This window comes from Tachypleus tridentatus, chromosome 2, assembly GCF_004210375.1.
Source record: "Tachypleus tridentatus isolate NWPU-2018 chromosome 2, ASM421037v1, whole genome shotgun sequence".
NCBI classification, from domain to species: domain Eukaryota; kingdom Metazoa; phylum Arthropoda; class Merostomata; order Xiphosura; family Limulidae; genus Tachypleus; species Tachypleus tridentatus.
Genome location: NC_134826.1, coordinates 107,619,727 through 107,645,141, shown reverse-complemented (window position 1 = coordinate 107,645,141; position 25,415 = coordinate 107,619,727). Strand labels below are relative to the sequence as shown.

The 25,415-nt window shown below is 34.2% G+C and overlaps 1 protein-coding gene across 4 annotated transcripts in view; it reads right to left on the bottom strand.

Annotated features, from left to right (window-relative positions):
• LOC143244800 (PMS1 protein homolog 1-like) overlaps positions 1-25,415 on the bottom strand; it is an 83,775-nt gene that overhangs the window by 934 nt on the left and 57,426 nt on the right. For 3 of the 4 annotated variants that reach the window (XM_076490146.1, XM_076490147.1, XM_076490149.1), the window contains 5 exons: positions 23,629-23,752; positions 16,907-17,056; positions 15,353-15,547; positions 14,638-14,768; positions 11,765-11,925 (listed from right to left, as the gene is read on the bottom strand). In XM_076490146.1, coding sequence (XP_076346261.1) covers positions 11,765-11,925; positions 14,638-14,768; positions 15,353-15,547; positions 16,907-17,056; positions 23,629-23,752 — 761 coding nt within the window. The remainder of the gene's footprint in view (positions 1-11,764; positions 11,926-14,637; positions 14,769-15,352; positions 15,548-16,906; positions 17,057-23,628; positions 23,753-25,415) is intronic. The other variant, XM_076490148.1, reaches the window with a different exon arrangement.

The following is a 25,415-nucleotide window of genomic DNA, read 5'->3' as shown; positions in this document are numbered from 1 at the left end:
TATATGGCTATGACTGCCACACAGAGAGGAACAAAATGTACCTACCATCCAACAAATATTAATTAGGAAGTGTATATATAAGGAAGAAGGTAAGATGGGTTTTCTATTCTGACCAAATAAGCTGTATATATTAAACAAGACCATGATATTCAAAGGCAATATAAAACTAAAGATATATCTTGATAACATAAGGATAGTGTCAGGGGTTATGATTGAAAACGAGAGGTTTTACTAGATAAAAGTTATCAATTCGTGGATCATGCTCTGTTAGCTCAAGTTTTCTATACTAAGAAGATCTGTTTAATTAGAAACAATATTCAACTGTTAAGACATGTTTTTTTTTAAATTAAAACTTGTAACTTTACTTATGCAACAAACATTCTTAAGTTTTTAAAACTACACATTGTTTATAAAATAACAAAGGTAAAATGCACTGAAAATTCAAGATATCAAAGCTGCATAAATAAGAGTAGCAATTTTCTGCTTTCTGTAGTTTGGCCTATGGTAATTCATATTATCACATATTTTTAGTAATTGTACTATACTGGATCCTTACTTTACACAGAAAATTTCCAGGCAATCAATTAAGAAACACAAGATATAAAATTGCCAATTCTGATTGAATTCCTCTACACTAGAAGTATGGAAACTTTATGTAACAGAAAAACATCAGTGTTTTTTTCAAGTATATGCTGACAGTTAGGTGTTAGATTTAGTATAAATATAACAAGATACATGAGCAAAGCAACTGGCCTGAAATTTTTGCTAGTTTCATCTAAAAGTAAATGTGGAACATTTTTGTCATTCAGATTAAAAATGTTCAGGAACACAAGGATTAGTTAGGCCAAGAACTATATTAACATGATTCTTTTGAAAATTCGAACTAGAAACTAAGGGTGGATGGATATAATTCATTATTCGTTACCAACTTTTAAGTACAAGTTTGCTTAATTTTGTGAAGTTTTCCTAATTAGAGTGTTTAGTGTAACATAACTTTAGCTTAAATAATTACTGTAAATAATGATATGGCTGTAACAAGTGCAGGTAGGTGATGACAAGAAACTGTTAATCTAGTTTTCATGGCATTACCATAAAGGAAGTTTCAGAGAGGAAAAACTACTTCATATATTTCAAAAAATCTGATTATAGGTGTGCTCTGGTTGGTTGATTCGGTGTTTTATGGCACAAAGCAGCTAGGCTATCTGTACCAACCATATAGTAAAAAGATAAATTTAAAGGAACTTAAGGTGAAACAAAGTTAAAAAGATATATAAATAGCATAAAACCAATATGTACATCTACTTTACAATGTTAAGAGAAAAACTACAGTAATACAAGTTGCTAAGGGCTTTCTCTAGCATAATTTGCCAGGAAGACTAAGAGGTAAGTACATAAACCACCATCAGTCATGTGAAGTTGGCCTTTCCAGTCCTGGTTCTGAGTTATTTGATGTTACGGACATTTTATAATTTCAAATCAAACTAGATGGACTGTGATTCTTTAAATGGAATCATATTAAAAAGGTCTAATGTAAAAAATTAAAAAGCTTAAATAGCATTAAAAAGATTAATGGCCTTTAAAATACTAAAAACATTTCCAAGATGGACAGTGCCACCATCACCAATAACACGGTCTAATATTATGGACAAACCTTGAGACAGAATATGTTTAAAATTGTGCCGTTGTTGAGAGTCGTAACGACGGCAACAAAGTAAAATGTGGCTTATTGTGATCTGAGTGTCACACAGACTACACATTGGTGCATCAGTCACAGATAAAAGAAAAGGATGAGTTAAAAAACTGTGGCCAAGGCATAGTCTAGTTAGAACAACTTCCTCTTTCTGACACAGTACCAAGATGGCCAAAGTCCAGTATAAGAATTTATTTGAAAAAGCTTGTTCTCATGTTTCTCACTCCAAGTCGACTACCAGCTGGCACGGAGACAAGCCTTGAATACAGGACCATAGTCCATATATGGAACAGGCACAGCAGTGAAAGTGCAAGAGCAGACAGATTTAGCTGCAGTGTTGGTGAGCTCGTTCCTGCAATACCAACGTGGCCCGTTATCCAGAAAATCTGGATAGAAGTAGATGTTAAAGAGAAATGGGCCAGTTGGTTTTGAATATCGGCGAGAACAGGGTGTGAATCAACGTGAAGCGATTCCAGGGCCAGTAAAGAACTAAACAAGCCAATATAAATAGTGCAGTTTGAGTACTCCTTAGCTTCTATGTGATCCATGGCAAGAGAAGTGGCATACAGTTCAGCAGTGAACACAGAGTCCACTGATTTTGAACCTTTCATATAAATAGGAATGGAAAGATGGTTTGAAAGATGTTCAGCAAATAGAAGATGGTACTTCCAATCGGGAGTATCTGCTTTTCTCGTGACTTAAAGAAAGGTCACATTTGGGGACTGTAATAAGCCATGGTGGGATGGGCTGACCAGTGGATAAAGCAATGCTAGCCAAGGACAGACCCAATGCATCAACTGCGCCTGGATATGAAGGCCAAAATGAGCAATGGCAGACCTTCTGTTCTGAAAAAATATAGCCCACCGAGGAAGGAAAACACAACCCCAGGACAGATACTTTTGTAATGAACACAGTTTCGAAGCATATAGTAAAGACACGGAGGTGCAAATAAGGTTCATGAGAGTCTTATAATATAAGCTCTGAACTGGGGAAGTGCAGAAAGCCCCAGTGCAAAGCTGAAATCCTTGATGATGAATGGGGTTAGGCATGTTTAAGGCCAAGGTCCTAGCAGACCTAAAGACTAGTGATCCATAGTCAGGTTTTGATTGAGTAAGAGCACGATATATATCTTTAGCATAAAACATCGATTTGCTCCCCAAGTGGTGGAAGAGAGGACATGGAGGATGTTCAGTGCTCTTGTACATTTGACCCATAGCTGCTTGATGTGTGGTATAAGGGAGAGCTTACAGTCAAAGATAAGCCTCAGAGACCACAGACAGCACATCTTCACTGATACGGAGTTCAGGGTCAGTATGAATACCCCATTGACGACAAAAGTGCGTGCAAACAGTTTTAGAGAGAGAGAAGTTAAAGCCATTTTCAACAGTGAGAGGGAGTTGTTTAGTGATGGCATTAACCTTTATACTGAAAAGTGTGACACTCAAAACACAGTCCTGAGGGACCCCAAGTTCCTGTACAAAAGAACGGGAAAGTGTCGAACCCACATGAACTTGGAATCTCCTGTCCATTAAACTTTTTTTTTAAAATAAAAACAGGCAAATGACCACATAACCCATATATATTGAGGTCTTGCAAAATGACATAATTCCATGTTGTATTATAAGACTACTCAATGTCAAAGAAGATGTTGTTTAAGAAAGGCTTTTCTGATTGATGTTTCAAGTCGAATCAGTTGGTCCAAGGTGGGACACTGTTGTCAGAACCCGCACTGGTGGGGCGAGAGAAGGTTGTTTGATTCAAGAAGCTGAAGAAGACAAACATTAACCATCCTCTCTGAGGTCTTACAGAGACAGTTCTTCAAAAAGCAATTGAACAGTAGTTTGAAGGAATCTTGGGATCCTTCCCAGGCTTAGGTAGGACAATAGCCTGGTGCCATACATTAAGAAAAACATTCTCTTGCTAGATCTGGTTAAAAACAATCAGAAGAATAGCAGGAGATAGATGGCACAGCATTTCATAGTGTAAATCATCAGGTCCAACTAATGTACTGCCAGACCAATGAACAGCCAGTTTGAGTTCCATCAGCATAAAGGGACGATTATAGTCAGAGAGACAACCAGCTTGAAACGAAAGAGGTGATCGCTTTGCCTGAGTCTTGATGGCTAAGAAGGTAGAAGAAGAAGCAGAAGTGCTAGATACCCAGCAAAAGCTTTCACCTAGAGTATCGGCGATGCTCCAGGTATGAGCTACTTCCTGGCCATCAGAAAGCAAGATCGAGAGGGGGAAGGAATTATATTGCCCACTTATCTTTCGATTCTTGTCCCATATGACTTTGGAACTGGTGGTAGAAAATATGCTGGTTGTGAACTTAATCCAAGATTCCTTCTCGCTTTGACGTCTTACCCACCAAGCATGTGCACAGGCCTGCTGGAAAGCAATGCAGTTCAAGAGTGTGGAATATATATGGAAAGTGTCGCAGGCCCATTTTGAGCCTTTTGTGCTACGTGGCAGGCAAGATTCCCCCATGGACGAGGATCTTGTGGAAAATGTGTCAAGGTTTTAGGAATACATTGAGCAGCTGCCTGTATAATACAGTCAGTCACTGCTGCCATAAAGTTGTCTATTGATGGCTTACAGATAATGGCAGGATCAATTTCTGCAAGAGCAGTGAAAGAGGGCCAGTTTGTGTGATCCAGCTTACACCAGGGCATGCAGGTAGGGTGGCATTGACCATGGCCAGCCTCTCTTAAAATTATAGGAAAATGATTACTGCCTCGAGGATCATTGTCAACCCTCCAAGACAAATGGGAGAATAATGAAGGGAAGCAAACTGAAAGATCAATAACAGTAAAGAACTAACTAGATGCATGAAAATAAGTAGAAGAACCAGTATTGAAAAGAAAAAAGTCGTGATCAGAGAGCATATGCTCCATGAAGTGACCCCATCTATCAATATCAGCATTTCCCCAGAAGGGACGATGTCCATTAAAGTCCCCCAAGATTAAAAAGGGAGACAGCAACTGTTCAATGAGAGCATCAAGGTCTGATTGATCATAGGTCTCTCCAGGCAACGGGTAGTGAGAACAAACAGTGATGGTATGATCCAAGGAAACACGGATGGCTACAGCCTCCAAGGGTGTGTTGAGTGACAAAGACAGGGTGGGCACATGCTGATCAACCAACAGTGCCACCCCTCCATGCACACGTCCACCACACAGCCTCTCGTTTCTGTACAAAGAAAACTGCCAATAGGTGACTGTATCGGTAAGTTTCAGAAATGTTTCCTGTAAGGAAAGACATACAGGATGGTAGGAAGCAATCAGTGTTTTGATATAATCCAGATTAGAACGTAAATCTTGACAGTTCCATTGTATCAAGGTGACTGTTTTTACTTATGTGTAGGCGAATTGAGTGGAGAACCTTTCTGTTTACGACCATGTCTTTTTTTTCTTTATTGTCTTTATTTAAGGGAGGTCTATTGACCTCCATGGATTCTACATGGGCCGATTGGGCAGGATTTTGCTGTTGGAAGAGGATTCCAGTGACTGAGGATGTGAATGACTGATCGTTTTGCATCTTGGGGTGGGATGGGAGAAGATGATGTATTTGAGGAAATGCCAGTACCTGGAACCAAAGGAAGTGGATCTTGGGATTTGTTGGAATGTATATAAGGGACAGAGATGGGTGTTGAAGTTGATATATCAACTTGTTTAACCATGGAAGTCAAAAGACTTTTCATGTGTTTTGAGAATGACTCTTTTGGAAGCACAGAGATCTGTCGACACACCCACTGTAGTAGTGGAATGAAGTGCAGCAACATACATCTGAGATGAAGTGGTGGACAGCAACGTTTGAGCCTCTGGATAAATAATGTTATGAATCGTTTTCAAATGTTGCACCTCTTTTTCTTCCAACCATTTCAGGCAAGAATGAAAGTAGATGCCACAGCAACGAGCACACGTCAAGGAATCAAGACATGATTTCTTTGAGTGAGGGAACTGCTGACACTGGAAACATCAGAGAGGGTTTGGAACATATAGCCGTACCCTGCAATTAAGATAAACTGCCTTGATAGTGGCAGATGGACATTGTGATGTAAATGTCAGAGTGAAGATATTGGTTGGCAACATAATTCCATCTATGCAAGTGAAGATACACCTCACTGCAGAAACCCCTCGTGATGATTTCAAAGTAGCAGGAGGTGTAACCTCAATAGGTATATCCCCAATTGCCTTTGAATGCAAAAGGAGTTCACTGTGTTGAGATGTGGATGTTTCCACCAATATATGCCACCAAAGCAAAGCTTCTTTACTGACTTTGGAGAGCCAGCAAGTCCCTCTAATCCTGTGGTTCTTAACCTAGATTCAATCGAACCCCAGGGGTTCGGCAGAGTTCAAGACACACACACATTGTGTGTGTGTCTGTTCTGTTTACTCCACTCGTATGATTCATGACATCATGCTCCACTTGGCCATCATTGGCTGCAGCTGATCACGTCACATCACTTGACCTTAATATCTGTGCTGCAGGGAACTTTGTGCCCTTAGCAGTCGACTTGAGACTGTAGTAATCATGCATCATATGTGATTTTTTCCTAATCTTTCAATCCCTTCATACTAATTTTGTCGAACAAAAAGAAAAAGTGGTCAAACGAGTACATACAATATGGATTCACGTGTATAATTGAACATGATGGGAGTCAGCGTTTCAATGCATGATTTGCAATGCCAAGTTGAGCAATTCTAGTCTAGCACCAACAAAACTAAGAGAACACTCCCTAAAGCTGCATGGAGATGAGAAATACAAGAACACAATGCTTGCTGAATTCAAGGTAAAGAGAGCCAGGTTCCATAAAAAGGCTACTTTGCGTGTTCTCGGCTTTGTACCCATCGTCAAACCGACCCTACAGCATCGTACAAAGTTGTGTACTTGATTGCAAAGCACTCGTAAAACCAGCTGCATTGAAGATGGGGAATATCATGCTGGGAAAAGCTGCTGAAAATAAGTTATCCCAAATTACTCTTTCAAATGACACCATCAGCAGCAGAATAGACGACATGAGCAATGACATCTTGGCTCAAGTAGTTGCAGATCTAATTTCAAGCCCAGCAAAATTCAGCCTTCAACTTGATGAGACCACTGATGTTTCAAATCTAAGCCAGCTTGTCGTATTCGTGTGCTATGTGAAGACGACGAGATAAAAGAAGATTTTTTATTTTGTAAGCTTCTTACGACAACAACAACTAAGGCAGCTGACATGAAGAAACTTGTGGATGACTTCTTCAGAGACAACTATCTTTTGTGAGATATGGTTTCTGCAGTTTGTTCGGACGGAACTCCAGTCATGCTGGGACGAAACTCTTGTTTTGGTGCGCTGGTGAAAGCCAATGCACCACACGTCATTGTAACGCACTGTGTTCTGCACAGGCATGCATTGGCAACAACAACCTTGCCTTCAAAACTGGCAGAAGTATTAAAATTTGTAGTGGAATGAATGTGTGAACTTTGTGCGAAATAGTGCCCTGAGCACCGCATCTTCAAAGAGCTGTGTAATGAAATGGGCTCTGAATTCGAGGTACTTCTGTACTATTCTAACGTGCAGTAGTTATCCTGGGGAAAGGTGCTGAATTGTGTTTTTGCCATGCATGTGGAATTAGTCTTGTTTTTGTGAGAGCACCAACATTGTCATGCAGATTGCTTCAAAAACCTGAGTTCATTCTCATTTTGGCGTACATGGCCGATATCTTCAATCATCTCAATCAACAGATGCAGGATGATGGAGTCAACATCACTGAAGCAGAAGAAAACCTGAAGGCTTTTTACAAAAAAGCTACCATTGTGGAAACGACAAACAGAAAATAATACCTTTGCAAATTTTCCCCTGCTGGACGGCTGTATAAGTAAGATCGAAGATGTGTCTAAAATCGGAGACATTTCTGTACCCGGGGAACTGAAGCAAGCAATTGCCATGCACTTAGATGAGTTCGCAAAGTCTCTCGACGGATACTTCCCCACCAGAGAGTCATATCCAGCATGGGTGAGACAGCTGTTCACATTTAGTGTTGCGACAGCAGGTGTCAATGATGAATACCTTGACTAAATCATTGAATTTCAGCAGGGCCAGATTCAACAGCAACTTTTCAGAACAACAATGCTCTCAACGTTTTGGTGTCACCAATCGTAGCGTACCCTCTTATTGTTAAGAAAGCCCTTGAGATACTCATATCGTTTGTTACAACGTATCTTTGTGAGCAATCCTTTTCGAGGATGGTAGATATAAAAACAAAGAAAAGGAACAGACTTTGTTGGGAAAATGATATGAGAGTGGCACTTGCGAAGGTGAAGCCACGCATTTCTGAACTTCTCTCTGAAAGGCAACAGCAAAAGTCACATTGATTTGCAGTAAATTTTCATCGAGTTGTTTTTGTGTGAAATTCATATTTTGTTGGTTTTGTTCTTTGAACACAGTCATATTGTGTGCAACTGATGCATGGTTCATTTTGTGCACTAATAAAATATCTCATGTTTTGAATTTGAAAAAAATCATATTTTATTTTTCCAATTACGAAGGGTTCAGTGAATGCAAGTATGAAACATCCGGGGTTCAGTACCTCCAACAAGGTTAAGAACCACTGCTATAGTCCCTTCTGAATGAAAAAGAGAGACATCAGCCCTAAAGGTTTGTCTGAAAGAGAATATAGTGTAAGAAAACGAGGTACAGGTGTTACAGATGTTGAAGATTGCTGCATAGGTTGTTTACCTATGGACAGTTTTTCACTATTTTATTTTATTTTTTATTTGGAGGGTCCATAATTAAAAAAGGAAATTTTGGTGCCCATTGACCCCACCCACCATGGGTCCCTACGAGGGGATGCACTATAATGTTAAACAAGGATGCTGCAGTAATTCCAGGGTTTCATGAGCACTATACTCAAACACCAGCATCAGGTATAATGTCCACAACAGCTGTTGAGAAGGTCCAACACTGGTACTTGGTTGACCCTAGCCCAAGTGGACCTGTCAATTGTCCCAATGGGGGCAACCCCAAGGCCACTCGTCTACAAGAAGTCAAGGGCAAAGTGGTGTGTTAGGGTTGGTCCCTCAACCACCAGTATTCTCTGCTCCTCTTTACAGGTTTCCACGCATGGCAAACACATGGGTGGATGTTTAGATCCCAGAGGAGATAAACTGAAAGAACAGAACCTACCCTGGGAGGTCCCCAACCATGTACAAGTATCCACATTGAGTGGTGTGTGCTCTGAATAATAGGGTTGCAATACAAGAGATCATGTTGTTTACTTTTGGGTGTCACTTTCTTTGTTGCTGTAGTTTGTTGGTTTGTAGTGACAAAATTGTTATATTCAAACAAAAACAACTAAGGTATGTAGAAACAAATTTGAGCATGTGACTAAAATGAACAAAATCAAAACTTGCATCTAGTCTTATGACGTTGATAAATATTTTACTTTATTTTATGTCATTTCCTTAGTGAGTAAATTTGTCCTATGTGAATGAAGCATATTTAAATGCGTGTTGTGATAGTTAAAAACATGACTCTAATTTTTGTGTTAAGAAGTGCAAAAATTAACTTGTGTCATATGTATTTTTGTAAATTGTATTTTGTTTTACTTATAACGTGGCTTGGCTAGCTAATAAATGTACATTTGTTGTAAATTTTTTATCAATGCTCTAAATGTTACTACCAGTTTGGACACTAATTTAGATATCCTTCTATTAAATTGCACACTCAATCCTTGTTTGGCTGCACTTTCTTTGTTAATATACCTAAAGCATTTGTGATTAAAATGAAATTATATTAATTACACTTCATTTAATGATGCCAGGTTAATGTAATGAAACACTTCACAGTTTTTAAGTTATGCTAGCTTTATTTTAAAGATAAAAATTTCTTACTTGACAAATTAATTCTCAAAATCTCTAACTGAATTTGAACAATTCTGCAAACTTTTTAACCCTATAATTATAGACAGGATCCACGTGGGCCCTATCAGCATTTGAAAAACATAATTTATGAATTAATTATGTACTACACTGGTTGATGGTCTCTAAAGACAAAAATTTAATTTTGTCACCCACAGTGCAATTAATCCAACTCTAAAATCTCTTATGCATTTTATATAGAAAATTGAATGTTGTAACAAACAAATACTTAAAATTAATTAACATGACAATGTGGAAAGTATAAGAAATAACATGCACATTACAACTTTTTTCTTTGTAGTTACATTCAAAACAAACTATTTTACTATCAACGTATGTTAATAAATTGATATTTAAAATATAATAATTTCTTAATTTCAAAAGAAAATATTTAATTCTATGTAATATGTGACACTTTTTCACTTCAAATAACTCAAACGCTCTTTTCAACACTGTCAGCTTTTAAGTATTAATTCAAATTACAAACTTATGGCAGAGATATTACTAAAACATAATCTAATTTCATAGCTTCCAATAATTTTGATTTACAGCAATATAATCTCATGTCCTCCAGTCAATACTATCTTTCAGTAAAAGTCAATAATTCTCTCTGATGTTACTTGCAACCAACACAAAAGAGAAGATTTTAATTATATATTATGCTAGATTATTTTCATGGCAGCTTGTTATTGTTGAGTTCAGCTAGACTAGCTTATGAAATTATTATAATCTCTTTTTACATTAGTTAGAAACCAAGTTAAATTATAAAAGTTATAGGATATATACTTCATGTTATTAGTGTGTGTTATAAACTGAATATTTGAAATATATAAAAATTCCATAAAATACAGCACAACTATCAACATGAGGGAATCTTCAATAGCTGTGGCATTTGAAATTCTTTTGGGTAGAATTATAGCAGATTAATGTGCAAGATGAGTTTTTTTTGTTGTTTTTTTTTCCTTTTTAACAGCTATATTTTTGTGTCTAGCAATACCAAGCAGTAATAAAACTGTATACCTAATTCAGTTTTATTACTCATCAGATTCTCTACCAGCCTACTCTCAAACTGAAATTCTTTTAAACAGGGTTAGAGTTAATATGTGGTCATATACATTATTTGAAAGGGTTTCACCTCCTGAGTGCAAAACTCTAACTGGTTAAGAAACGATGGAGCTATAAGCTAAGAGTGTGTACCTGAAAGAAAAAAAAGTAAGAACCATTCTACAAGCCCCAATGTCATCGCTAAAAATGGGGTTAATTTTTATCAACACTTCAAGTCTTTGATTGCGAAAAATGTATGACACCCAAGTTCTAAATTTCTTGTTGTTTTTTTATCCATTTCAAAGGTTAAACAATAAATTGATTTCTCCACAAGATATATTTACATGCAAGAAGCTTGTGCATTAGGCATTTCAATACCTAATTTGAGCTAAGAAGCAGGCACAGTCTGATTTCTACTTAGTTCAAAGAATAAAATTAAATAAAAACAGATATAAACTGTTACAAGCTTGAAATAGTTTAGTAATTTTCTTTTTTGATCTGCAGTCATTCTAGACAGAAGAAAAGGAAATTATACTTCTTTTTTTATTTTCTCATGGGCTAAAGTTGTGTGAAAAAAATTCATTTTGAAGGTTCTATAGGTAATGCAAATTAAATTTGAAAACTGTGAGATTAAAATAAAATATCTTTAATCTTAACATGTAAATAGCTTTGTACTTCATTTTAGTCAAACTTTCATTCCATACATTTACAGACAAATCTTTATTAAAAATACTTAATTAAAAACTATTTTGTTTTTATACAACAGACTTCTAATGTTTTCTGATAGCTTGCCAAATTTCTTGAAGATACTATAATTTTTAATGTAGTATGTGTATGTATAGTTTCATGGTTGCATGTTTGGTCAAAATGACTAACCCCACATACAGGATTAAGGGTTAAAAAGGTACATTCACCTTACAAGATTCACCATTATAAAGTTAAATATCAAAACATATTCTAAAGCAAGTGAAAACTGTAAATATACAAAAATATAAATAATCATTGTTTTTATTTTACTTCTTACTTCTTGAATTCATCACATCATGATTTTTATGTCATAATGTGATGAAGGAAAAGAGAAATACAAGATTATTTTGATATAACTTACAAGACTGAATTATAACTTACTTGAAGGAAATGAAGAACTTGTTGTGGGCGACACTGACTCAGAGATAAGGAACTTTCTGACTGTCTGCTTATCAACTGAAGGATCTCTTTCAAGTCTGTAATACCATAAAATGGTAATGAAGTGGCCAAGTGCGTGATTTCAGCCTCCATTTCTCCTGAACCTAAAATGTTTCACGCTTTTAAAATAACTAAACACAAAGTATAAAATTCAAATAAGTCCCAAAAGAAGTGACATTTTAAATTGTCAATCCGAAATAAATTGTAATTTATAACTTTAAGAAAAAGAATTACTCAATTACTGAACATATATAGTTTTGGCACTGTAAATATTTCTTAACTGCCAAGGTTTTACACTTTATATCATCATACTCTTTGTTGGCCTCTACTGTATGATCCATTGTCATAACTTTGTTACCCACTTTCAATAAAAATCATGTAAACTCCCTGAAATGCAACACAATTTTTGATGCTACTAAGCAATTCATACTTCATTAATTAAAGATGCCTAATTAATATGTGCTAATGGACTAGCCCTCTAGTTCAGATATTAGAACACTTGCATGATGTTCAAGAGACAATCTCAAACCTTGAGGACAGACCTTGTTTGTGACAGTGAAAGAATGCAATAGTTTCAGTACCTAAAAATGCCCTACCAGCAAGCACTGAGTCAGTTAGCAGATCATTCTATAATGCAGTCAATCTCAGGGTCAAAGATTAGATGAAGAAATATATTGTGATAAAATAATACATCATCCACTATAATGTACCACCACTATCACAAGTACTACATAAAGTAAAACTTCTTTGATGTATTACATGAACAGAATCCCTATTAAACCATGATGAGGCTTTGACACCATGTAAAATGAAACTGCTTTCTTGTGATTTTAATGTGAATGAAATTTATAAACATGAAAAGATAGCAAAAACAAGTTATAAAGAGGCAACTGAAATTACATATAAAATACTTTCACAAAGAAAAGTTTAAAAAAAATATTTTTCAAGATCTGTTTCTAATTAAAATAAATCAACACCAAAAAAGATGTAAGCAATAGTAATGAAAATCAACTGTTCACTAATGGTTATAAGAAGTTATAAACACAATTTTGCTTGAGGAAAGCTTTCAAGAAACAATTGGACAAAAACTTTGGAAAGTGTCAGAAAACTTACTGTTAATACTGTCAAAACATTATCTGCATCTAGCATAGATTTCCAACGCACCACTCAGACAAGTATTTAACATGAGATGAATGTTATGCAAAAATGCATTTATCATAACCTAGAGAATAAGTGTCTACCCCTACAAGCTAGAGAAAACCTTGTAAAGACATAGGCATAAATAATTTGGAATTTCTAAGTCCCTCCCCTACACATAAATATTTGACATAATTTCTTTGTCTTCTTCATTTTATTGCAAAGCTACACAATAGACTATCTAAGTTTTGTCAATTGTGGGGCTGAGACCCCAGATTTGACTAAATAAAATTTTCAAAAACAAGAATGACCCACTGGAAAACACTTAACATGGGATGAATTTTATCCTAAAATGCATTATTATTAACTGGTGAAAACGTACCTTAGTAAGGACATCAATTACTTGGACATAGTATAAAATATTTTTGTGGGAGAAATTCATTTATACAGAATACGAAGATGGCAAACTAAACCAAACTGGAAATGAAAAAAGTAGAAAAATTACTTTCTGTGAAAAACAAAAGACTAAATAGCTTTTCTTTTTTTCACAAAGAAAAAGGTAGTGAATTCTGAAACATGGTGTCAAGTAACGACAGTGCAAATTAAAAGATGAAGGAAATGTTATAAAAAATAAACTTACTGTCACAAATATAAATAATCAACATTCCTGAAGCCACATCATTAAACTAGTTTGTGTCAAATATTTTATGAAAACAATTAGCTAGATGTTGACCACACCTAAATGTTAGGTATTGAAAATAGTGAAGAAGAAAAGAATAACTGAAACTGACTATTTGAAGAACTTCAACTAAAACTGTAGAAGATACATCAGAGAGTGATGACTAGTAGTCAATTTCCTACATGTCTGTTTACTCCAAAGCTATTAAGTGAGTATGTGGAAACAAATAACCACAGAAGAATGTCATTGGATTAAAGTTCTGCAGTAATTTGCTAATGAAAAACAAAATTAAATTTGTAGTGGCAGTTGGTAACCTGTGAAAGATCACAGCTTCACTACCAACACTGAGTACATTTGGGAAAGTATGCAACACATATTTTCAGTATTGTATCTGAATGATAATGGGAACAGTCTAAACATAACCTATGTTTTACAGTTAAAGCCCATGTTGGTTAACTGTCAAGATGAAGTTCCCCACACAAAGTTTCATGCCCATAAAAATACCAACTATATATATGTATCTAAATACAAACTTAAATTACCTGTGTGTGTGTGTGTGTGTGTGTACATATATATATATATATATATATATATATGCACAAATACAAATAAAAATTCATTAGTATAATTCATTACATCATGATCCATATGTGAGAGAAGTGAAAGATGCTTTTAAAAATGTGCTGCATCACAGCTATCTAGATGAATTGTTATAAATTAAGATTAAAATACAAAAAAATACTATAATACTCCTTCTTCATTCAACCTTGGTCTTTATAGTTAATTATAGGCTAGCATAAAATCTTAAATTATTTATTAAACCAATGTAAGTAAAATGACAAATAGACAATACATTAGAAGAACCATAAACTTATTTACTTGATGGTGTAATTAAGTAACATATACAAAAGATATTAAATATTTCATTCACATCTGAATACAAATACATCAATGAAAGTTGGTATTTTAATTTTTAATAATATATAATAGTGATACTTACTAGAGAAAGTTCTAATATGGAAACCATTTTTAATTAGTCGATCATCTGTAATTAATTTGTAAGAGTCCACCATACTGTTCAGCTGTTTCAGCTTTAGTAACAGAAGCCAAAGCCATTCATCACCAATGATACTGTACAGTACGAAAAAAAGAACACTAAAAATTAAAGAAATGTGTGATGCAACGTTTGGTTATTAGTCCTAATGCTTATTTTCATAACTATTTGATTCTCATTGTTGTAAATAAACAGAGAATAACTGAAATGTTTATTGACAACAGAAACGTTTCATCGTTAATACTTCTTCCACATTTTTGATATCCAATTATTATATGAATAGAATAAACAAAGGACATAAGGGAAAATTTAACTTCATTACATCACAATCAATTTAACTTGTATGATGCATGGACCAAGTGTAAAGAATATCAACTTTTCAAATTCAGCTACAAAGACGCAAACAGAATATGTTTGACAATCTTGCATTTTGACAGATGTTTCAAGTACAATATTGAAAAGCAGCTTCACAACTGTTTCTGAGATTGTAAAATATCATATTGCAAACAAGCTGAAATATGAAGGGCAAGTTTTTAACTTTTAACACAAATATTAAAAATTCTGAGTCATTGAGATACCATAATTATATAAGTTTAATATCTGCTATAGTTTACAGATTTATTAAAACATATTTTTACTTACACCAAAACAAAAAACATACTTTTGTGTTAAAAGGATTGGCTCCTGTAACTTCTCTACTTCAAGAGAGTAGTTGGCAACCAGTCGATGATAAATTAAGGCTTCTTGCATACAAAAGTGATTAATTATCATCACCTGGCTATTCTGGAAGCAGAGCCACATTCCACTTGATGGCAAATGGCCAATCAGAATCAAACCTGTGTCTACTGTAGTACTCCTACATATAGGGAAAATCTCCTTGTATCATTCATAAATGAGATCAAGTTAACTTAAGGCTATGTGTAAAAAAAAAACAACACACAACCATTTACATCAAAAACAACTTAGGCATTCACCAAAAGCAATATATCTACTAACTCATTACAAAAATAATATTTTCCACAGACTATCTGGCCACTTATAGAAAAAATATAACACATTCACATGTAACCAGCCCATTCATCCACAACATAGCACAGTGAACTCCATGACAAACCATAAGATAACAGCTGCTAATATTTAAAATGCCAACTGTACAAGAAATTGTGAAATTAATTATTTGAAGCATTTCATCTCAACAAAAATGTCAAAGAAATTAAGTAGAAAGTCAAAGTACATTCAACTGTATTATTTTCAACAATATTTTTAAAAATGTTGAATGCCCTACAGTTATCTACCATCAAATAACCTTACAATAAAACTGTCAGAACTAATTCAGTTAGAGCCTAATCTAACAATTATATGCATACATTTTATACATACAATCTCAAGAAGTATATAAAAAATCTGTTAAAGAATATAATGTATTAAAAACATTTACTCTAATTCAATGTTTCTTACCTATTGAACGTTTTTGTTAATATATAATGACAAAAGATATGCAAGGATTATTTTGTCATCACTTTCTGCCCATCATCATCATCATGTTACTTTTGCAAGCATCATGGGTGTAACTTCTACACTTTACACATCCATGAAAGAAAGAATTTTCTGCCACTAAATTTACCTTTAAAATTAAACAAATCAATTCTTTGCTTCTTGTTTCAGATGCTACAAAAGCTTAGAAACAGAAATACAGGTAAAAGTACTGAACAAAATTCATGTCCAACTCACAGTTACATTTGAAGTACTACATAAGTTAATACTTACTATCACCAACCAAATTAATTTTTGTAACAAATGTGTAATATGCAATTTAAAAAAAAGCAATATGAGACAACTGCATCCTTTCGTTGTAGTTACAAACACATTATAAATATAAACAAAATGTTAAGTGATGCAAACGACTGCAAAAATTAGAACATGATTTCAACATATTCTGTTTGTGACATTACCTGCATTATATCAATATTTGTGTATAGTTAAGTATACCTGCTGTATATGAACAATTTTACATTACCAGTACTAACAAATTAATTGTTTATATCTATTAGAATCATGAATAAAACAATAATGTTAGAATGATAGATTAAAGTTAACTTGTGTACCCAGCCCTCTGTAGTCTACCATCACAATGGAACTAACAATATACTGTTTCAGTTATGGCATTACTTACATTTAACTAACTATTAAACAATGCACAGATTCAATTACTTACTGCTGCTTATATTTAAGTTTTTCACTGAGTTTGTTCATGTCAAATTCAACAGTCATTTCAACTGAACAGTATGTGGATTTGTTAGACATCTTGGCATCTTTTTTCATTTGAACTTTTTGTTTCTCAGCATGAACAACTTCTTTGTTATACCTTCAAAGATTAAAGATTGTTTTTAAGTATGGCAAAGTTTACATTTTAAATTGGTATTGTTATCCAGTTACCTAAGCTGAACTGACTATCCTAAATTTTTGTTTTTATTTAATAATGAATATAGGAACTAAATTTTGTATAATTAAGCTAAATCAATATACACTACCTACAAAAAAGTAGGTTTTGCAACCAAATATTTTCAACTAGTAATATATAAAAGTTTCTCTTCCTCTGTTTAAAGTAATTAAAAAGTACAAATTTCTGTACATGTAAATGTATGCCAAATCACTTTAATGAACATTGCAATATTTTTATGGTTACCTAGTAGTTGAAACACTTAATAATACTGAAATGTTCTATAAGACTTTTTGCAAAAGAGTTCCACATTTGTTTTTATAAATAGGCCAAACTAATGTTTTACATATTGTAATATATCAAAGACAAGAACTATCCTGCAATAAGTTAAAATCACAGAAATGGCATAAATGTGCAAGCCAAAAGACATTCAATGTACACAAATAGTAAAGATAAAAAAGTAGATAAATTGGCTGGAAGATTATATAGTTACTGTCATTTTAACCTTATGTAATTTAACTGAGAAAAGAAAATGCTAAATAATGTCTCACAAGTTATAAAGTAATTGTAAGAAGCTTAATATACTGTAAAAGCAATTTATATTACTATTTCAAAAAATGAGCATTTAAGAATAAGAACTTAACGGTTTTATAAATAAATCAATATAAACTTACAAAAGTCATGTTATACATATGTTGCATTGTGATGGCATTAGATAAAAATTCTGCCCATCTTAGCTGTTGGATTTATTCTTAAATACAGACTAAATGAAACATTATGAAACTTCCTGCAGAGAGTGATAGAAAATGCTTCTTTCAAAAAGATAAAATCTGCTCTTGAGGGATATGTAGGAATAAAAAAACTCCAGAGTCACTTCTAAAATAATTGATTTATGCGATTCCTTTCTGTCATAGGACTAACAGTTCAATGGTTTCCCACTGAAAGTATTGATATTTGATGTTTTCTCTCCTATATCCCTTCTCCATCACTTAAGAAACCACAAGTAAAAATATTATAAAATGTGTCAAATATTCACTTCAAGTGATATGGCTGCACACAAAAAGTATAAAACATGAACTCCTTTCTTTCAGATAAATCAATTTTTTGAAAATTCAGGCTAATCCTATGAAAAGCATATTACTTTGGTGTTGGTTGTGTTAGCCTTGACTTTGTCTTCAAACATTTAAATATTAATTTCTCTATATTTTTCCAAAATATCTATGTGATATCTGCAAAAATAACAGCTGGAGAGCCATTACAAGCCATTCTTATGTTCCAAATACAAACAGTCTTTCAATAAACACAAACTTACATCAAAATACTCTTCAAAAGTTCTAATGAGACTCGTTCAAAGTCAGTTAAGTTTAACTTCTTTTGAATATTTGTCTATGGTATACTTGTATCTCAAAGACCAACTAAACTCAACACTATCCATATTTGCAACATCATCAGAGCGGGGTTAACATGTATTCTGTTTCTGTCAGTAAAGTATTTATAATTATTAAAACTTATATTAGACATAATATCTGAAACTAAACAGTTTTAATGATATCTCATAGTGTCAAAACATCCTACTCTGAAAGATTTGTCATGACAATCACAAGTACATTGGTCTAGTTTCAAATTATAACTGAGCAAAATAAATGCCACCCTAAGGAAAGTTTATAAAAGATTGAAATCTTAAACTGCCTTTTATTTAAAGAAAAAAAAAACTGAATTGTTGGATAATTTAAACAGGCTATTTGAAATAATTATCATAGATGTTTGAATGAAATTCTGATGAGAATTCATGAGCAAAATCAGTGTTTTACTAAAAACTCAACTTACATGCCGACTCAACTGCCATAATATTGTAATAATATTAGTTCAAACTGCAAAGTGGACAGACTACTAATTTAGTGAAAATTGGGAAGTTAACATTTTTCTCATCTGAAAATGTATTTCTGACATACGAGGTCTGTTCAAAAAATATACGGACTGTTTGAATTGCGCGGCTCCAGTTGGTTACAGGGGAATCCGCTTGGTGTCGCTAAGTTCGCACAGAACAGCTGATTACGACGACATTTCCCGATTGCAGATATCTTCATTTGTGTATTAGCTACGCGGTTTTAAGTGAAGTGCGATTTTTTCGTTTGGCGGATTTCAGAATGAATGACCTGAAGGAGCAACGACTTGCTGTGAAATTTTGTGTTAAACTTGGAAAATCTGCGACTGAAACTTTTGCTATGCTTAACACGGCTTACGGTGAGGTTGCTATAAAGCATACGGCATGTTTCAAGTGGCATTAACGTTTTAAGGATGGTCGACAGTCCATTGAAGATGATGAGCGTCCTGGACGTCCTTCCACGTCAACTGACGACCCACATGTCGACAAAATCAACACCCTGGTGCAGGCAAATCCATGTCTGACTGTCAGGGAGCTTGCTGAAGAGTGTGGGATATCAGTTGGATCTTGTTACGAGATTTTGACCGATAAATTGAAGATGCACCTCGTTGCTGCAAAATTTGTGCCACGCCTGATGACGGATGAACAAAAAGCCCATTGCGTCCAGGTTTGTCAGGAACTGCTTGATCATTCAGAAGAAGATGAAAACTTCTTGTCAAGGATCATAACAGGTGATGAATCATGGGTTTATGGTTATGACATTGAAACGAAGGTCCAATCGTCCCAGTGGATGGGTGAAACATCCCCCAGACCCAAAAAAGCTCGCCAAGTTCGATCCAAGGTCAAGGTGATGCTGACAGTTTTCTTTGATGCTAAGGGTGTTGTTCACCACGAGTACCTCCCCGAAGGCTCCACAGTGAACCAGACTTACTACATTGAAGTTCTGAAACATCAGAGGGACGCCATCCGTCGCAAAAGGCCAGAAATGTGGAGGAGTGGCAACTGGTTTTTCCATCACGACAACGCTCCAGCCCATTCAGCCCTCAGAACTCGTGAGTTTTTGGCCAAACACTCAATCACTGTTCTTCCCCACCCCTACTCACCTGACCTTGCTCCTTGCAATTTTTTCTTGTTCCCCAAACTCAAAAGACCCTTGAAAGGAAAAAGATTTGAGACGATTCTCGAGATTAAGGCAAAAGCGACGAAGGAGCTGGAGGACATTACAAAAGAAGCATACCAGGACTGTTTCATCAAGTGGAAACACCGTTGGGATAAGTGTGTGCGTTGGGGAAGAGAGTACTTTGAAGGGGTCCCAGTACATTTTGTTTTATGACGTCAGTCCGCGTATTTTTTGAACAGACCTCGTATACCTCTTCACAGAAAAAAACTATCTTCCTTGTTTGTCTGTCTAAAAGATTTGCATGCCATTAGCTGAGAAGTAACTCTCACCTAAAGTCACATATTGTACATGAATTGTAGTGATGCATAATAGCATCACCATGCAACAAAAACTTCCATAAGCACTAATTTTTCCCTATGCACTTTACTTTTCAACAAGACAAGAAAAAACAAAGGTGCACAAGAAGTAGGAAGGACAGGTGAGTACCTATCAGAAGCACTTTTTCTTATTAGGAAAATGTTAACTCTGAAATGATGATTCACTATTTCATACAGAAATGCTACAATCCCACATTTAACTGGTGGAGCGACCACTGCAAAAACTTACCTAGATAATCTCCCTTCACAAAGCACCCAAAGAGAAGCACACAGAAAACAACACCCCAAGGTAGCAGCTCAATAGGGCCATTCACATGGAAGAACTCATGTCATCTTGATCAGGGTATACTCTTTGTCTGAAAGGTAAGGAAGAAAGAGACAAATAAAGCACATCTGTCACAGGGAAGGGTAGAATAAGAACATGACCATCAAAGCACTTACACACGAGATTGATAAATCAATGTGTAGCAAGATTGGGGTGCAGTAAGAACACACCTTGTGTGCTCAACTCAACTCTAATGAGCAGGCTCTGGCTGCAAGAGAAATGTACTTAAGGTGTGTGGTATATTTTTGAGAAGTGACCTGCATAATAATGACAATATTATCACCACTAAATTCTCACTACATTCCACTAAGCCCAACTGGTCCACCAACCCAACAAATGGAATTGATAAGTGGTAAAGGTTAAAGATCCCCCATTATCTATTCAAAGATAAACAAGAGGAGGTAATTTGTGTTGTGGAGACCTGGAGATATATCAAGATGCCTATTGGACCTCCAGCCTGAAATGTCTTTTACTGGAAACAGTGCAAATGATGACTGTGAAATCCTATTTTAAAAACCAGCAAGCATGAGCCAAAGAAGTGGGCAGAACATTTCCTTGGTGCTGAATTTTTCCATGATGGTCCCTGGAATAGGTATGGTTTAAATCATATACATCAAGGGGTCTTGTGGAATACTTCATCTTCCAGTGGCCATTGGTAGAGCCACAGAAGATGGTATGACAATTTCCTGTTATCTTGGTTCGGAGCAGATTTCGAGTAAGAATACCCTGGAAAGCAACACCAGCCATCTGACAGGATCGAATGAAATAAAAAAAGATACTCTGAAAAATAATTTGTATGTATGCTTCTCAAAGATGGTGGGATAACTGAAAAACAGCAACCAGTGAAAGTCAAAATCCAGCAGGAGATGAAACAGCCATATAGTGTGAATAATAAGAAATTAATGTGTGGAAAGTTATCCACATGCCCATCTGGAGGGTCTTAATCCCAGGGTCGATGAAGATACAAGGAAATGAAAAAGATTACAAATGCAAAGAAAAGTGAAACTGACTGCAAGCATCCACATCCAAAGACAAAAATACCAGTCATTTTACAGAATTAAGTGTAAGTCACCATCATTTGAGAATTAACAATAAAAATATTAAAGCTTTTGAAACTATGATAATATTTCAACTGCTGACTTTGTTTACCATACATTCTAAAAATACAAATATGAAACCCATCAATCTCAAATAAAATGAAAATCATAGTTTTGTTAACAAACATAATTCTCAATACATTTAACTCAGACTAGAAATTTGGAACACAAAGAGTGTGTGTGTGTTACCTTACAGCAAAGCCACATTGGGCTGTTGGGAACCTAACCCCTGATTTTAGCATTGCAAATCCATAGACTTACCGCTGTACTCGCAGAGAGGGCAATGCCAAAGAGAAAAATGAAATTATCATGAATGCAAATGCATGTGGTGGAGTTATGATGCAATGAAATAATGTCACCCTTCTACTGATGAAGGGCTTTAACACATAATGATATCATCAAGTAAAAGTGCAATTCACATAAAACATGTTAATTTAAGCAGGAGTTACCCCAAGCCAGTGGCATATAAATCTCTTAAGCAGACATGTGACGATGATAGTATTTCTGCATGCATAGTCAAGTTATCATCATGGAAAGTTCCTTAATGTTTACTACTTAGGTGTACCCAAATAGGGTACACCTATTATGCTAAAGGATAATTGACATTTTTTATGGACCAACTGAAATGTGACTTTTTTAAGTAAAATTTTTCACACATATTCATGTCAGTTACACAAATTGGACATGGAGCACAAGAAAACTATTATATTTCACTGTTAGTTCAGTTGAAATAAAGTTTAACATTGTCTCATATGTACTTTACCTTCTTCTCCATGATTAATTTATACCTGAATAATTAGTGTTCAGTAAATAGATAAATTTCTTATTTTCCCTACATTACATCTATAAACATATACCTTTACAGGATAAGAATACAAAACAAGCCATCATATACAGAAATCTAAATTTTGTATCATGTGATTAAAATTTGCCAATTTGAATGCTCAATCTTTAGTGACAGCTCAAATACACGATATAATGACACCTTATTTTCAAAGCTACCAAAAGAGTATTCATTTAGAAATTACAAAATCTACATTGTTATAAAATGTTTGATTTAGAATATTTGGTGAAACAGTTGAAATTCAGCAGATAAAAAATCTTAAAATCAAATTCTGACCAAAATTCATAGTCTTAAATCAGACTTATATTTAGTTATATTTGATAATAATTTCTGTTACACAACTGAAGTGTCATGTAGGTTACAAGTAGCAAGAATTCTGTTCATCAGTTGTACATATCTATCAATATTTAAAATGACCCATGATAATAAACTGATAGTACTACATCCATCGATCTTTACCAGGTATAAATAGCAGTTTTAACAACAATTTTGAAAAAAGGAAAAGGCATTTTATTCAAAGCTTTGTTTGGCTGAAGGAAACCTAAAGTTGCATGACAGATTGCACCATTACAGTAATAGCTTCTCCAATTGATTTAACAGCAATAACAAGTGTTTATTTGGGAATAATATCTCAAAATACTGAGTATTTTAATAATTTTTAAGTTACCAGCTATAACACTATGCTTCAAATTCCCTCAGGATTAAAAAATATGTACATTTATCAAAAAAATTCACATTTTTATATTTTTATTGATACTACAATACAGTTAATAAACTACTGCAGCTTTCAACATTATATTATGATCACAAAAGAAGTTATACTTTTAGGACCTGCATGATATAACATACCTCATAGCATTTCTTTCAGACATTATATAATATTTCATCTTTTGTTTCTCTGGAAGGTTTTCCCAGTTGTGCCTGAGAATTTCTTTGAGTGATTTTGGGCTGGAACACTTGTTTTGAAAAGTTACTATATAAATTGTAAACAAAGAACTACAGCTATATTCATCTCTAAATTAAAAAAATTAAACCCATATTTTTAGAGAAAATAATATATAAAAAAATTTTATTTAAAATCTTCTTGTTTCATATTTCAACTAAAGTGTAATTTTTTTTAATTTATCAACTCAATCATGTTTTGATTATTGTTTTGATGTGTAAAAAATAATCATAATAAAATGTGTTTAACAAGAATCAGCAGTTTACACAAATACAACACAGCATAATTAGTAAATTAGCAAAGTTCTTTAATGAGTATATACACTTGTGCATTTCTAAGTGTACCAAAGATGTTGAGGTGCTACAGAATAACTTAGATTATTTTGAAAGTTGAACAAATATTTCACAAATGACCTTCAGTTATAGTAAATGCAGGGTAGTTCATTTAAATTATCATAATTTGTGCCACATGGGCCAAGCTTTTTCAAGTGTCCACTTTTAACTGGAAAATTTAGAAAAAAAAATCTTCTCCTATAAGTATGATTCATACAGTTCTTGAAAATATAGCTAATGAAAAACCTTTTGCCAAACATCTGGCACTCAGACCTCACTTTGTCATATTTTAACATCTTGATGATGATGTCTACTTTACCATATTATACTGTTTCTAGAATGGAAAGACAAAAAAAACAATAACAAACAATCAAACTGCAAGAAAGTTTTCATTCCTGATAGCTCTTTTCTGTGATAACATTTAAGCTGCTGACCTTGTTTATCATCCATTCTGAAAATACAGTTATGAAAACCATTACCAAAATGCATATCACTTCTGATTAATAGCAAAGACAGATGTAGAAATTAATGACTCCTTCCCATTTCTAAAGTAAATCCACCTACAGCATGCTAATAAGAATAGTTATTTCATATTAGACTACTTCCACAGATAATAAGCATAAGCTTTTATTATAATGTGGCATTACATTAAGAAGTGCAAAGCATATATATAAAGAGTTGAATTAAAATGGTGATCTTATTTACCAATTCTGTGATGCCTTTACATACCTCTTACCATGTCCCCAGTAATCTGTTTTTATGAACAGACCCCTAATTATTTTTCGTAGATTTAGCTTGGTAATTTATCAGTCATATATAACTAAAGCTAATACCACTTACACCATTTGAATGTTAGTTATACAGTTAGAGATACACACCTGTTATGTAATCCCATTTTCAAAAACCTTTTAAATAATTTTCAAATCCACTCTTTCCTATGCAGCTGCTCATGATGGAAATTAAATATAGCATGAAAAGCACTATACACTCTATATATTCTCCTCCAAAGCACAACTGAAGTAAAGGAGAACATGTAAAGGAGTTCACACAATTTCTTGTTCAGTAATTTTTATTGAAGAATGCAATGCGCTCTTACCCTTTCAATTATTGATAATAACAAAATGTCTTGGCTATTGTGTATAACGATATAACAACATGACATAATTTACAAATCTACACTAGATATATGCATAAAAGAGAACCTGTGCTTAAAAAGCTAATTTTATTACAAGCTCTAAATGTGTATACCCAAAATACCTCTTGATACCCTATGTTTGGGGTATGATCAAATCATATTATGTACTTTCTTAATAGATTTTACACTGTAATCTTTTTATTTACTCAAAAATTTGTAATAACTG